Source organism: Petaurus breviceps, unplaced genomic scaffold, assembly GCF_028583685.1.
Source record: "Petaurus breviceps papuanus isolate PSGF00001 unplaced genomic scaffold, PetGlider_PUasm1.0 175, whole genome shotgun sequence".
NCBI classification, from domain to species: domain Eukaryota; kingdom Metazoa; phylum Chordata; class Mammalia; order Diprotodontia; family Petauridae; genus Petaurus; species Petaurus breviceps.
Window position 1 is genome coordinate 29,025,717 of NW_027185764.1, and position 15,580 is coordinate 29,041,296.

At 38.5% G+C, this 15,580-nt stretch overlaps 1 protein-coding gene and 1 pseudogene across 3 annotated transcripts in view; both read left to right on the forward strand.

The window, feature by feature from the left end:
* Window positions 1-15,580, forward strand: part of MRPS27 (mitochondrial ribosomal protein S27) — a 44,084-nt gene that overhangs the window by 2,532 nt on the left and 25,972 nt on the right. For all 3 annotated transcript variants that reach the window (XM_069084984.1, XM_069084982.1, XM_069084983.1), the window contains exon 2: window positions 9,912-9,989. In XM_069084984.1, coding sequence (XP_068941085.1) covers window positions 9,912-9,989 — 78 coding nt within the window. The remainder of the gene's footprint in view (window positions 1-9,911; window positions 9,990-15,580) is intronic.
* Window positions 4,741-6,264, forward strand: LOC138158770 (nucleosome assembly protein 1-like 1 pseudogene; annotated as a pseudogene).

The window sequence follows — 15,580 nt, forward strand, 5'->3', positions numbered from 1 at the left end:
GTGCTTCTTATGCCTGCCTATTGTTTGCATGTTACCTTCCTCCATTAGATTGTAAGCTCCTTGAGGGCTGAAACTTTTTGTCTTGTTTTTTTCCATTGTATTTAGCAGAGTGCCTGAGACACAGTAGGCATTTAATATTTATTGGATGAATGAATGAATGACTTCAGCTGGAAGAGTATTTTCATAAAATGTTTAGTGATGATTGTTAGCAGTATTTTGTGGGTGTAAACAAAACCCTAAGATTTAAGGTAGTTATTTATTTACCTGAGGTTTTAGGACCTCACACTCCAGTTCATTAAATTGATAGGCATCCCCTCAATTTAGAGTTATTGGCCACCACAAAAAGAACTGCTATAAATATTTTTGTACATGTGTGTCTTTTCCTCTTTTTATGATCTCTTTGGGATACAGCCCTAGAAGTGGTATTGCTGGGTCAAAGGATATGCACATTTTTATAGCCCTTTGGGCATAGTTCCAAATTGCTCTCCAGAATGGTTGGATCAGCTCACAACTCCACCAACAATGCATTAGTGTTCCATCATACCCACATCCTCTCCAATATTTATAATTTTTCAGTTTTGCCATGTTAGCCAGTATGATAGGTTTGAGATGGTACCTCAGAGTTGTTTTGATTTGCCTCTCTCTAATCAATAGTGATTTAGAGCATTTTTTCATATAACTATAGATAGTTTTAATTTCTTCCCCTGAAAAGTGACTATTTATCAATTGGGGAATGACTTGTAGTCTTATAAATATGACTCAATTCGCTATATATTTTAGAAATGAGGCATTTATCAGAGACACTGGTTGTAAAAATTCTTTTCCAGTTTTCTGCTTCCCTCCTAATCTTGGTTGCATTGGCTTTGTTTGTGCAAAAACTTTTCAATTTAATGTAATCAAAATGATCATTTTGCATTTCATAATGTTCCTATCTCTTGTTTGGTCATAAATTCCTCCTTTCTCCATAAATCTGACAGATAGGCTATTCCTTGCTCCCCTCATTTGTTTATAATATCAGCCTTTATACCTAGATGGTGTACGCATTTGGACTTTATTGCAATATACGGTGTCAGATGTTGGTCTATACCCAGTTTCTGCCATACTATTTTCCAGTTTTCCCAGAAGTTTTTGTCAGTGAGTTCTTATCCCAGAAGCTGGGGTCTTTGGTTTTATCAAACAGTATATTGCTATAATCATTGACTATTGTGACTTCCATACCAAACATATTCCACTGATCTACCCTTCTATTTCTTAGCCAGTACCAAGCAGGTTTGATGATTGCTGCTTTATAATACAATTTAAGGTCTGGTATGGCTAGGCCACCTTCCTTAGCATCTCTTTTCATTGATTCCCTTGATATTCTGGACCTTTTGTTCTTGCAGATGAATTTTGATAATATTTTTTCTAGCTCTAAAAAGTAATTTTTTGTTAGTTTGATTGGTATGGCACTGAATAAGTCAATTCATTTAGGTAGAATTGTCATTTTTATTATATTAGCTCGGCCTACACACAAGCAGCTGGTGTTTTTCCAGTTATTTAGATCTGACTTTATTTATGTGAAAAGTGCTTTGTAATTGTGTTCACATAGTCCCTGGGTTTGTTTTGGCAGGTAGACTCCCAAATGTTTTATAATGTCTATAGTAACTTAAAATGGAATTTCTCTTTCTATCTCTTGCTGTTGGACTTTGTTAGTAATATATAGAAATACAGATGATTTATGTAGGTTTACTTTATATCCTGCAGCTTTGCTAAAGTTGTTTATTTCAGGTAGTTTTTTTACTTTATTCATGGGTCATTTTCAAGAACTTTTGTGATCCTCATCAGTTTAGAACTGGAAGGGACATGAGAGGTCATCTAATCCAAACCCCCTTGTCTGCAGATGAGGAAACTGAGCCTGAGGGATGTTAAGTTACTTACAGAGATACATTAAGTCACTTACAAGATGATGCCCATAAGTGCCAGAGCTGGGACTTGAACCCAGGTCCTCAGACTCCAAAGGCAGTTAGAGATGAATTGCTGATCTGCATTTCTTTATTAGCAGCTCAATAAACCAGTAGTAAAATAGATCTGGGCCTAACAACAACAATAATGAGATTCTGGATGTTTTCCTTTACCTTTGAAATTGAGGACAAACATGTCCTCCCAGTCTGCACTAGCTATATTATGGATCTAGCCTAGTAATTCATGTGTTCTTATGTTTATTAATACATTAGTGCTCTATTGGCATCTCATATTCAGTGTCCGAAACAGCACCCATTATCTTTCCCCTAAAACCATCACTCCTCATGACTTCCCTATTTCTGTTGAGATACCACAGTCCTCAGTCATCCCAGCACAAAACCCAGAAGAGTCACCCTTGACTCCTAAATCTCTCTCACTTCCTCAGCATCTCCAGCATTGGTTCCTTTCTGTCTCCTTCCATCACAACCACCTCAGCTCTGGCCCTCTTCAGCTGTAGCCTGGACAATTTTAGCCTGGACATAATGTTTCCTAATGGATCTCCCTGTATCCATTTTCTTCCCTCTCCAACCCATTCTCCACCTGACTGCAGAATTGATGTTTCTAAAGTGTAGCTCTGAGCATTATTTCACTTCTTTTCTCAATGATAAGCTTCAGTGCCTATCCATTGCCCTTTAGATACGATACAATCTTCTCTGTTTGGCATTAAAAGCCCTTCATGGCTCTGGCCCTTACTTCCATGTTACTCATCCTCACTCTCTGTATGCCAACCAAACCAGCTAGCCTGCTGTTCCCTGTATATAATAGACACAGAATTCCATATACTGCCTCCTGCCCTTCATGCCTAGAATTCTTTCCTCCATCCTTCTATCTCTTAGGACCTAGCTCCTTTGAGTATCACTTTCTTCAAATTATTTCCTAATTTTTCCACTTAGAATGTCCTCTACCAAATTCCTGTGTATTTTGCATATATTTTGTATGTACTTTCCTGTTAAAGTGTCACATCCCCCTGCTAGAGTGTCAGCTCCCTGAGGGCAGGGACTGTCACACTTTTGTATTTGTACCCCCCAGCTCAGTGCCTGGAAGAGAGTAGCTTATTATATTATATTAATAAGTGCTTATTGATGGATCTTAAGAAGTCTTCTAGTCTGTTCTTTACTGACTAGCAGAATCATGCAATCTCAGAATTTCATGAAATCTTGAAAGGTCACCACTGAATGCATGCCTGCACAGGAATTCCTACCATGATATCTTCAACCAAGTTTTCCTTCATTTTCCACTGGATTACTTCCTGTGGAGGGAATTCACCAGCCCATAACTCAGTCTGTTGTACTTTTGTGTAATTCAAATCATGGGTTTTTCTTTACAGCCTAAGCCTGCCTCTGAACACTTTATTCCTTGTTCTCTGTTTTGTCCTTTGGATCTAAGTGAAACAAACTCAGTTTCTCTGCTTTAGTATCCCCCTCCAGATGCTTGAAGACAGTCATCATCTTTCATTCTAAGTCTTCTGTTCCTTCAAACAAGCATTCTCCCCACCCTTGCTGTTATTCAATGCCCTTCCCATGTAGTGGTGCCTACAAATGAATACAATACTCCAGAGGCACTCTTTTTTAAATACTGTTTTCCCCCCATTACATTTCAAGACAATTTTTTAGTATTCATTTTTACAAGATTTTTGAATTCCACATCTTTTCCCCTCCCCTCTATCTTAACATGACAGAGTACAATAGGAGTGTCACCTCCTTTGTTCCAGACACTTCTGTTAATTCATCCCAAAATCAAATTAGCTTTTTGGGGCTGTTACTTCCTACCAGTGACTAATTTTTAGCCTGTAGTCCACTAAAATGGCCACATCTGAACTATTCCAAAAAGATGAGAATGTATTCCATTTTTAAGACCTCCAGAAAAAAGAAAATTCCTTCCCTTTCTTGGTAACTCATTTCCTGTGTTTATCAGGAATTTCTTCTATTTGTCAAACGTAAATTCTTCCTTGAATTTTTGTCTTGCCTTTATATGCAGTGGAGAACGACTGGTTACATACAGTCCTTTTATGTTTGCAATCCTTTCATATCCAGGTAGGTTATTATTAAATAATTTCCCTTCTGTCAAGTTAGTAACTCCAGTTTATATAGTTTGTAGCAGACAATGTCCACCTCATCAACCACTTCTGCCTATGGATTGGATATATATAGCCCCAATTCACATGTAAACCTCACCAGTTTTGTCCATAGGCTGATGTTTGGAATCCACATATAAGTCTTTACATTTTATCCCTATTACGTTTCTGTACTCATTTTGATCCCAAACTCTGTCCTATTGAGAAGTTTTTGGAGTGTGTATCTTTCCTCTGTATTAGCTACTAGTGTTGTTCATTCGTTTCAGTTGTGTCTGACTCTTTGTGACCCTATTTGGGGTTTTCTTGGTAAAGATCCTGGAGTAGTTTGCCATTTCCTTCTCCAGCTTATTTTACAAGTGAGGAAACTGAGGCAAACAGTGACTTGCCCAGGGTTACACAACTAGTAAATATCTGAGGCTGGATTTGAACTCTTTTTCCTAATTCCAGGCCCAGTGCTGTATCCACTGTACACCTGGCTGCCCCTGTTAACTATTACTAGCTCTTAGCTTTGTGTTAACCCAAAAGTGTGACAACTATGCCCTCTGTGCCTTTATCCAAATCACTGATAAAAATATTGAGCACCCTTTTTTAGCGCCATCTGCTCAGGGCGCCGTCTCCTTCTCCTCCGCCTCCTTTTCCTCCGGCCGCCTCGGATCTCAAATATTCAGAAGTCTCACAACATGGCGGACATTGACGACAAAGAAACTGAACTTGACCAACAAGATATGGAAGATGTTGAAGAAGTGGAGGAAGAAGAAACTGGTGAAGATGCAAACAGCAAAGCTCGTCAGTTGACTGTTCAAATGATGCAGAATCCTCAGATTCTTGCAGCTCTTCAAGAAAGATTGGATGGTTTAGTGGGAACATGAACTGGATACATTGAAAGCTTGCCAAAAGTAGTTAAGCTAAGTGTGAATGCCCTCAAAAATCTTCAGGTGAAATGTGCACAGATAGAAGCCAAATTCTATGAGGAGGTTCATGCTCTTGAAAGAAAGTATGCTGTTCTTTACCAGCCACTTTTTGATAAGAGAAGTGAAATCATCAATGCAGTTTATGAACCCACAGAGGAAGAATGTGAATGGAAACCAGATGATGATGAAGAGATTTCAGAGGAAATGAAAGAGAAGGCTAAGCTTGAAGAGGAGAAAAAAGATGAAGAAAAAGAAGACCCTAAAGGAATTCCTGAATTTTGGCTGACTGTTTTTAAAAATGTTGACTTGCTCAGTGATATGGTTCAGGAACATGATGAACTTATTCTGAAGCACTTGAAAGATATTAAAGTGAAGTTCTCAGATGCTGGGCAACCTATGAGTTTTACATTAGAATTTCACTTTGAACCCAATGAATATTTCACAAATGAGGTGTTGACAAAGACATATTGTATGCGGTCAGAGCCAGATGATTCTGATCCCTTCTCCTTTGATGGACCAGAAATTATGAGTTGCACAGGGTGTCTCGTAGATTGGAAAAAAGGGAAAAATGTCACTTTGAAAACTGTTAAGAAGAAACAGAAACACAAGGGACGTGGGACAGTTCGAACTGTGACAAAAACAGTTTCCAATGATTCTTTCTTCAATTTCTTTTCTCCTCCTGAAGTTCCTGAGAGTGGAGACCTGGATGATGACACGGAAGCTATCCTTGCAGCAGACTTCAAAATTGGTCACTTTTTTTTTACATGAGCATATAGTCCCAAGATCAGTATTATACTTCACAGGAGAAGCTTATTGAAGATGATGATGGTGATGATTATGATGAAGAAGGTGAAGAGGCTGATGATGAGGAAGGGGAAAAAGAAGTTGATGAGGAAAATGATCTAGAATATGATCCGAAGAAAGATCCAAACCCAGCTGAGTGCAAGCAGCAGTGAGCAGTCAGCCTTTTGTTTTGTATTTTCTTGGTATAATCAAGTAAACAATTTTTGTTAAAAAAGGAAAAAAAGAAAAAATGAACGTTTAAGAACCAGTTCAAACTATAGGTTTATTCTACCTAGCATTTTAATAGTATAATTTCTGCTGGATATGTAGAATGCGGTGAATTCCCTAATGTGTGTCCATTGCTACATAGTTTGGTTCTTGTGAAGTCTTTTGTCATGTAGCTACTAGACTGCAGCTTTGAAAATTATCCAAACTGTTATTTGAGACCAATATTGGTTTACAAAAAAGAAATCCTTCTGAAGAACCAACCAAAGTATTTTTTGCAGCCCAGCAGTTGAATGGGTTTAAGTCTGCTTGCACCAGCTGTGCCTTCATTACTTTGTGAGAGAAATGCAGTGACTTGGATTAACTAGGACACAAAGCATCTTGGGTTTGAGAAGAGACTAGTACACGGTTAAGAATGTCCAGTAAGACCCCATCTAATGTTTGTTAACTGTCTGCTTGTTCATGGATTTTTGTGTTTTAATGTGACGTAGTGATCTACAAAGAAACTTAGTCATCCTATTAAGGTTACTGACTAAAACCTAGTATTTTCAGAAGTTATCGCCCTCTTCTATTTGTGTAACTGGGTCCATGCAAACTGAAAGCATCTTTGCTTTTCTTAGTGGCGCACCTTCATTGAAAATTATCACCTAATAGAAACCCATTGCAAGTTCTTTTGTTGTTTAAAAATAAATTACCAAACACACACACACACACAAAATGTTGAACACCAAAGGGCCAGGTACAAAGCCCTGAGGCACTCTACTAGAGATCTGGCATCAAACCATTCATGACTTTTGGGATTTTAACCATTGAATCATTTCTGAATTTACCTAACTATATATCTGTGCAGCCTATATCTTGTCCTTTTTGTCCACGAGAGTAGCATGAGGGACTTTGACAAATAGTTTGCTGATGTCCGGATAAATTACATAGCAATCCTCAATCTGCCAGTCTAGTAATAACCCTGTCAGTCAACGAACAAGCATTCTTTAAGCTCTTCTTATAGACCAAGCACTATCATAGGTAAAAGTTCCTGCCCTCAGAGAACTTTAATTCTTTGGGGAGATAATATGTACGTATAAAAATATAACATACATAAATACAAATAAGAACATTATCTCTGTAGAGAGGAAAATTGAAACCAAAGGGAGTTTAGGTCTCTATGAGAGTGTAGAAACAAGAAAAAATAAAATTGGGTTTCACCCACAGTGAGAGTGGGATCCCACAAAGAAGACAAAAGAAAGTCAAGTCAGAGAGGAGGAGAACTGGGGGCAGGGGAGAGATGTCTCAACAACTTAGAGGTTAGCTGATCTAGGAGGATAGGGTGGCCAAGTGTCATAAGATTCAGAGAGGACAAGAAGGGTAAATGTTGAGAAAGTACCAACAAAAGAAATGAGGTTAGTATGTGGGACCTGTTCTTCATTAAGCCATGCAGGCCTTTTACGATTTCCCTTTCCATTTTCTATTTGTTTCCTAACCATTCTTTTACTAATACACTCTGGAATTCTTCCAGGAATCAAAGTCATGCTTGTAGTTTGCAAGGTTAAAACTTGGAATGCACAAAATCACTGTTGCTATAAATGATGGTGAGAAATCTTAGAGATAATATGGTTTTATACTGTAGATATTTTAGTGGTTTAACAGACCTTTGTGAGCTGGCCCAGGAAATTAAATATTGTTTATTGGAAAATGTCTCCTGAGTGTCAGCCAACTAACATAAACAAATTCGAATTCCAAACACTTTGTAAAGATTTGTTCTTTTCTGAATTGTCTCCACTTTTCTACATATACATTTTCCACCAATGTATTTAATTTCATTAAATATTTCTCAAATACATGTGAATTTTTTTTTAACATTTAAAAAAATTTTGAGTTCAAAATTCTCTCCCTCCTCTCACCCTTTTAAAGGCAAGCAGTTTGATACAGATTATACATGTGAAGCAATATAAAATATATTTCCATATCAGCTGTATTGCAAAAGAACACAGGAAAAATTAAAGATTCAATTGTATTACATTATATATTATATAAATATATGTATAAATATATATTACATATTAAAATATAAAATAATATAAAAATAAGCATTAAAAATGCTTCAATCTGCATTCAGAGTCCAGCAATTCTTTCTCTGGTGGATAGTATTTTTCATCATAAGTTTTTCTACATATTGTTAAAGATCTACAGCTTAGGAATAGACATTATTCAAGTAAAGGTTTAATCAAAGCCTACTGTAATGGGAGGATTATTTTATTGTTTTATACTTTTGGGGAGAAGCAGCTTGGTATTGGGCTTTAACATATCAAGAGTTCCTGTCCAAATTTCCCATTTTCTTCTTCCTGTTTCTTTATCTGCTCCCTATCTCCCCACTCTTCTACTCAACTTCAGGAGTCCCCTTTGTAAGACCTAGACCAAACTTGACCACTTGCTTTTGCAGTCCCTTTTTCCTTAAAATAAACTGCTTACTCCTCAACCTGTCATTTAAAGGCCTCTCTACGATCTGGTTCCAATTGGCTTCTCAGAAATATTTCTGATAATTCCCCGTGACCCCCTCGAAGTTCTAGCCATCTAGCCTGCTAGTTTGCCCAAATGTGGCATGCTCCCCATACCAGGCTGTTCTCTTCCCCAGGTAGCCTCCCTCAGCCCTCCCCTCCTCTTAGAATCCGTGACCACCTTCAAGGCTGCTTTCCCCTGGAAGCAGATCACCCTGTATTTACTTATCTTTGTACAAGTGGGAACCATCCCACTGGCAAATGTGAACTCCTTACAGCCCATTTGTCTTTGTGTTTGTCTTTACATCCATCACACAAATAGGGGCTTAATAAATATTTGTTGAATTGAACTGAACCCGTTAAATGGGTATAAATTTACTGACTTGCATTACAGGGTACTTGTAGGAATAGCTAAATAATGATGAGAGCACTTTTTTTTAAGTGTGTTATAGGTAGTAAGATAATTTGGTTTTATTTTCCCAGATGGAGTTTCAGGTCTTGCCTATGTTGTTAGCCAGTGGAAGCATTTTCTGGGCTGGAACATTGAGGGGGAGAAATTTCATATGTTTCCTTCCACAAAAAATGACTGTAAACCATACACACACACACACACACACACAGCCTCTCTGAATCCTCTATTAGCAGCATTAATTTGTTATTAAATACCTTTTTTTAAATGAGCTGCCTTAAAATATCTACGGCAATCTCAGGGCAGCTGAGTCATGAAGTGAATAGAACACTGGACTTGGAACCAGGAAGATCTGAGTTCAAATGTGACCTCACACACTTACTAGCTTGGTGACCCTGGGCAAGTCACTTAACCCCAATTTGCCTCAGTTACTTATCTCTCAAATGAGGACACAGTGGAGAAGGAAATGGCAAACCATTCCAGTATTTTTGTGAAGAAAACCCCATGGAATTTTTATCCATGGGATTATGTAGAGTCAAGGCACAATTGATCAACAACAATAACGTATTCTTTTTAAAAAATAATATTTTACTTTTTCCCAATTACATATAAAGACAATTTTTAACCTTTCTGGGGAGGCAAGTGGGGTTAAGTGACTTGCCCAGAGTCACACAGCTAGTAAATATTTGAAATTAGATTTGAACTCAGGTTCTCCCAACTCCAGTGGTCTATCCACTGCACCACCTAGTTGCCTCCTTAATATTCTTTTTTTTTTAATTTTGAGTTCCAAAATTTCTCCCCTCCATGAAATGGTAAGCCATTTGTTACACATGTACAATCATGCAAAACATATTTCCATTTAGTGGTGAATAACATTCTTAGAAGTCATGAATAACATATTCTTTAGAAATGCAGTTAATTAAATGAAAAATATAGTTTTACAAAGAAGTAAACATATGAAATGATATCTACTGCATAAACAAACTCCTAAAGTAACTGTCCTTTTCTTCCCTTAGGTAAAAGATGCCTGCTCTCTGCAGCTTATGTGGATAGCCAGAAATGGGAAGCAAGAGAAAAAGAACTTTGTCATCTAGGTAAGTTTTACATCTTATTTTTTGGTGTTTTTTTTAAGAACTTGAAATAATGCTTGGGAGCCCATGTGCCCAAGTTCACTAGTCTAGTTATATAAATATTCATCAGATAGATGGGGAAGAAAGGAGAGTAGAGGGGAAGAACATTTATATTAAGTGTTTATTTTGTGCCAGGCAGTGCCCTAAATGCTGGGGAAACAAATACAAGTAAATAAGACAGCCCCTGCCCTCAAGAAGCTTACATTCTAAGTGAGGAATAGAGGGGAACTGGGAATGATAGGTTTGCTAATTAGAAGAGAGTGCTGAATGGAGTAAACACAGCTGGGCCCCCTCCAAAATGGTCCATGCCTAGGACTCCTCTGTCCTAAGATTGGGTCTGGGGGAGGCTTCTATCTCCAAGATGGGGAGGTTGCCATTGAGGAGATTAATTTCAAAAGACAATTATCAGTATATGGAATACACAGGGATTATGTTTTGCAGCCAGATTATTGTTAATGGTTTTCAGGCATCTCCTCTCCCCAAAGCCTTTGCAGTCTTTAATGTCTTAAATAGATTTCATGCTTTCATCCTCCTTTTCATCGTCAACCTCTTCATGCTCTCAGGTCATCTTGCCGCTTTCTCCAGAATTTATCATTGGCTTTTGTTCTATATTGATCTGGAAGGTCCTGCTTCTGAGAATAGTGCTATAGCTAAAGTTTCACCAAAGCCATTTAGAAGAGAACATGCTTCACCTCTAGTACAGTGGGATGCTAACTATACTGACCTCCTATTTCTTCGCGTCAGATCATGTTTCAGGCAGCAGTCATTGTTTAGTGAGGTCCTGGAAAAATAAAATTGACTTAATCTAGATACTCCAGACCACTGGTGCTCCCTAATCTCCCTAATGATAAGATAAAACAAATAGCCCAAGGTTAGGGATAGGGACTGGACTGGAGATGTCAGTGGTTTAGAGAACTCTTGGATGAAGGAACTCTGTCTACTAATGCAGGTTGTTGCCTTTTCTGTAATCTGGAGCCTTGTTTCTTGAGCATGAAGAGGTCAGGGATCTCCACAGGGTCACACAGCCAGTGTATGTCAGGTAGGACTGGAAATCAAGTTTTCCAGGCTCTAAAACTACCACTCTGTACCATGGGTACACCATGCCACATTGCCTTTCTTAGCCCAGGGATAGTTTTATGAAACTATGGAATTTTTTTGTTGTTATGCTATTTTTCTACTCTATTTTCTCTAAATTAATATTGAACGTCATTTTAGGCTTCTTTTAGTATTAAAAAAAAAACCCATCCCACTCTCCCAATAAATATTTAGCTGAATTTTCTCTACAGGTGCAAGCTTTCACAGACATATGTTGAAGCATTAGGAATATACGGTATCCTTCTGATAATATAGGGACAGAACCTGTGATTTCATTAATATAGAGAACTCCCAGATGTGGAATTCTCCCCTTGTCAGCATCTTCTTTGCAATTTATAGCCTCAGAGGATTGCTCAGAGCACTGAGATGTTACAGCCCTTGCCTAGCTCACAGTTGCTGTGTGTCAGAGGTGGCCCTGGAATCCAGGTCTCCCTGGGTTCCAGGGGCCAGCCCTCCATCCACTATGCCTTGATGCCTCTCAGGCCGAATAAAGATATGGTCTTCCCTCCCATCCTCCCCTCCCCGCCCACCTCACCTCTAACCAAGCAATAACTCTCCAGCCTCAGCTGGCCTCTTCAAAGCTGGATCCTGTTTGATATCAGTCAATACCTTCCAGCCAGACAAAGAAGAAAGCTATATGTAGATAAAAGATATAGAAAAAAAGACCCGGGAAGAGTTTTAAAGAGAGTAGCAAAAGAACAGTAAGAAGACATCAACATTGAGACAAGATCAAGGGGTAAAATCCATTTAAATCACAGTAGGTTTGGGAGCGGCCATAAGAACCTGGTATCAACACAAAGACAGAAATGGTATAAAGCTGCATCTCTGTATCTTGGCTTTGGCAGTCTAATAAACACTGAAGCACTTCTGTGGAGATGCAAAATTTAGCTAAGATACAATGAACACTCAGACTAGTCAGTGGATAGGCTAGAAATACTCAGATAAAAAGAATATGTGGTATGTTAGCAAGAACAAAAATCCTTTGTGAGATATCAGAGGGAATCGAGGGAAGCTTTGTGGAAGAAGAGGCTTTTGAGTAGGGCTTTAGAAGAACAGGTATGAATTCAGGCAGCAAAAAAAGGAGACAGCTGCACTTCAGGCCTGGGGAAATGCTTAATGCTTAGCATGCATCATAAGCACGTAATGAGCGCTTGTTGCCATGGAACAGCATCTGCAGAGGTACAGAGGGGGAGTGAATGAGCAAATATATCAAGGATGTTGAGGTGAGCAGTAGACTGGAAGGGTTGGGTGGTACCAGATTGTGAATAGCCTCGAATGCCAAGAGGAAGAGTTTGAACTTTTGAACACTAGGAAATCAAAGCAGGGTTTTAAGCAAAGGAGTGGCTTTCCCAGGTCTGTGCATGATAACATTTTGGCAGGAGCAGTGTGAGGGACAGCTTGGAGGGAAGAAATTAGAGCTAGGAAGACCTGTTAGACGATGTTATATCAGACCACTTGAGGTAGCGAAGGCCTCCATCAGAGTGGTGTCTGTGGGGAAGAGATAAGATGAGGATATTCAGAGATAAAACCAAGGTTTCAAAAAATGGAAGGCTGAGTGGAGAGTAATGCCGGGGAAAGAAATACTTAGGTCTGAAGAAGAAACAGGTTTTAGGGAGAATGATAAACTTGATTTTGTGCAGGTCGAATATCATGTATTCATGTGTGTTTGACCTAGAGATGATCTAAGCTTTGAGAGTGGATGGAGTTGCTAACAGAATGAGTATAGAGAGAAAAGGAAAAAAAAAATTCCCAATTCATCACCTCTCACTTGGACTGTTGTAACTGCCTTCCAGTTACCCTCTCTGTCTCCTTCCAAACCGTCCTCCAGACAGCTGCCAATGTGATTTTCCTGATATAGGTCTTGTCCTTGGCATCCTCCTGCTCAATAAACTTCCATCATGTCCAAGATCAAATATAAAGTTCATTAGTTTGCATTTAAAGCTCTTCATAACTCTTCATAAGCCCCTTCCTGTCTTCACAAGGGTCCTCATTCACCCTGGTGATCCAGTGATGCCATTGCTAGCCTGCTTGTTGTTCCTTGAATGTAACAATCCAGCTTCCTACCTCCTTATCCTTGCATTGACTGTCTTCCATGCCTGGAATGCCCTCCCTCCTCACCTTTACACTTTGGCATACATCATCCATCCCTGGCTTCCTTTAAGTCCCAGCTCAAATGCTACCACCTATAGCAGGCCTTTTCCGATGTCAACCACCCTCATTTACTTGAGCCTTCCTCTATAAGGCTAACTTCCTTCCATCTATAGATATATATCTATTTATTTACATATTGTCCTTCTGCTCCAGAGCAGGTATTTTGTGGTTTTGCCCTTTTTTGTATTCACAGCCCCTAGCACATAAGTAAATGCTTAATAAATGTTAGTTGATTGATTGGGGTCAGGGTTCTTATGCGCCTTAATGAGATAATGAATGTGAAGCACTTTGCAACCCTTAATTGTTTTATAAATTCAAAGAAGTAGTAGTAGTAGCAGCAGCAGCAGCCTCAGCCTCAGTGTAGGGATGATTTCATTTCCTAAAACTTCTTCCTTAGCAATATAGGGATATGATGCTAAACTTTAACACTAGGCTCTCTGGGGGAAAAAATCTATGCACACATGCTTTCAAGTTTAATTTACATTATTACATAGGCCTTTATACAGTCCAGTTATCTAAGAATGGTTTTTACATTTTTAAATTAAGTTTTATTGTATTTAGAAATTAAAAAAAAAAAAAAGAAACCACCCCAAACAGCATTCTTAGTTCTTAGGTCATACAAAAATGCTTATTTCTAAGATGTCATCTGCTTTCCATTAGAGCTGGCTTTACCACACCCTGGATTAGAGTTTTGGAAGGTGGTCTCCACATTAAATATGGCCCACACATTCAACATGGCTACCATGCTGATATCATCATGACGTTGTCTTCCAAATACTCCCCAGATGGGGAGTTTTGTGGCACTTTAGATTTCCACTGAATGCATTTTAAAATCCACACTTAGACTATTGAAGATACCCATCTGAAACAGGTAGCTGAAGGGATGGTTTCATTTGCTTTTTTGAATAACCTGTGAGTGTACCATTTAAACTAGATGGGAATCTCCCATTATTTAGGGTCAGTAAATCTAGGTTGGGAAGGGATGGCAGAGGCCATTGTCTCCAACCTCCTCATTTCACAGATAAGAAAACTGAGAAAACCTGGTTTACCCAAGATTATACAGTTAAATAAGCATCCAAGATGAGATGTGAACTCAGGTCCTCTGACTTCAGAGCCAACACCCTCTGACACTCCATGTTTTCTCAAGGATTTTGTATCTTTTCTCTCTTGCCTTTTTTTCTTTGTTTTTATGTGAGGGAAGCTGAGCATGGAGGGTAGGGAGACGTCTTTACCCATGACCTTCTTAGCCATTCAAAAACCCCATGTGGTACTTGGAAATAATAATTCTCAGACTAGAATGTAAGCTCCTTGAGGAGAGGGGCTGTTTAATTTCTGACTTTGCATCCCAGACACTTAGTGCAGTGTTTACTGTGTAGGAATTGACTAAATGCTAGTTCATGAACTGATTAGGCAGCAGATTGGCTTTCCTGGTATCAGTACAGTCATTCTTATAAGACCATAGAAGTTTCTGAGTTGTTGAAAAAGTTGGATGGTTATGCCTCAAATAATTTTAGTGTCTTAAACATTTCCTGATTTCTGATTAATCTTTAATTGACTCACTTCTGACACTTCTGCTGGGAGTTTAAGGTTCTTGTACTTTTTACCAGTCTCAGCTCTCAGCTTCTCTTTCAAATATCAGGGATCTATTAATTTAAAAAAAGCATTTACATATACTAAAAGTTTACAGTACAAGTTCTTTTTAATACTTTATAATGTATGTTGTGTCTTGTACATACTTGGTACTCAGTTTATGCTTTTTAAACTTTAATTAATACCTTTTATTTTTAGGTCACATTCATTTCTAGATATTATCCTGCCTATGAAACTTACTCAGCTAGGCCTACCTTCTAACCAAGAAAAACAATTAAGTAAAATCACTTGATACAGCAACCACATATGAGACCAACTGTAACATCTTGTATCCATCATCTTTCTACTTCTCCGTGGAAAGTGGGCCATTTCTTTATCTATATTTAAAAAACAGGATTGGCCCCCATACACACTTGTTGAACAATAACATTTATGTATCATGCTTACTATGTGTTAGGCACTGTCCTAAGCTCTTTAAGTTATTATCTCATTTCATCTTCATAATAGCATTAGGAGGTAGGTGCTGTTATGATCTGCATTTTGCAGATGAAGAAACTGAGGCAGAGGTTTAGTGACTTGCTCAGGGTCACACAGCTGATAGAAGTCTGAGGCTGGATTTGAACTAAGGTCTTTCTGACTCCAAGCCCAGCCCTTTATCCACTGCACCTTATTGGGCTGCCAACATAGTTATTAATACTTTTCCTCTGAAAATCTCAAAG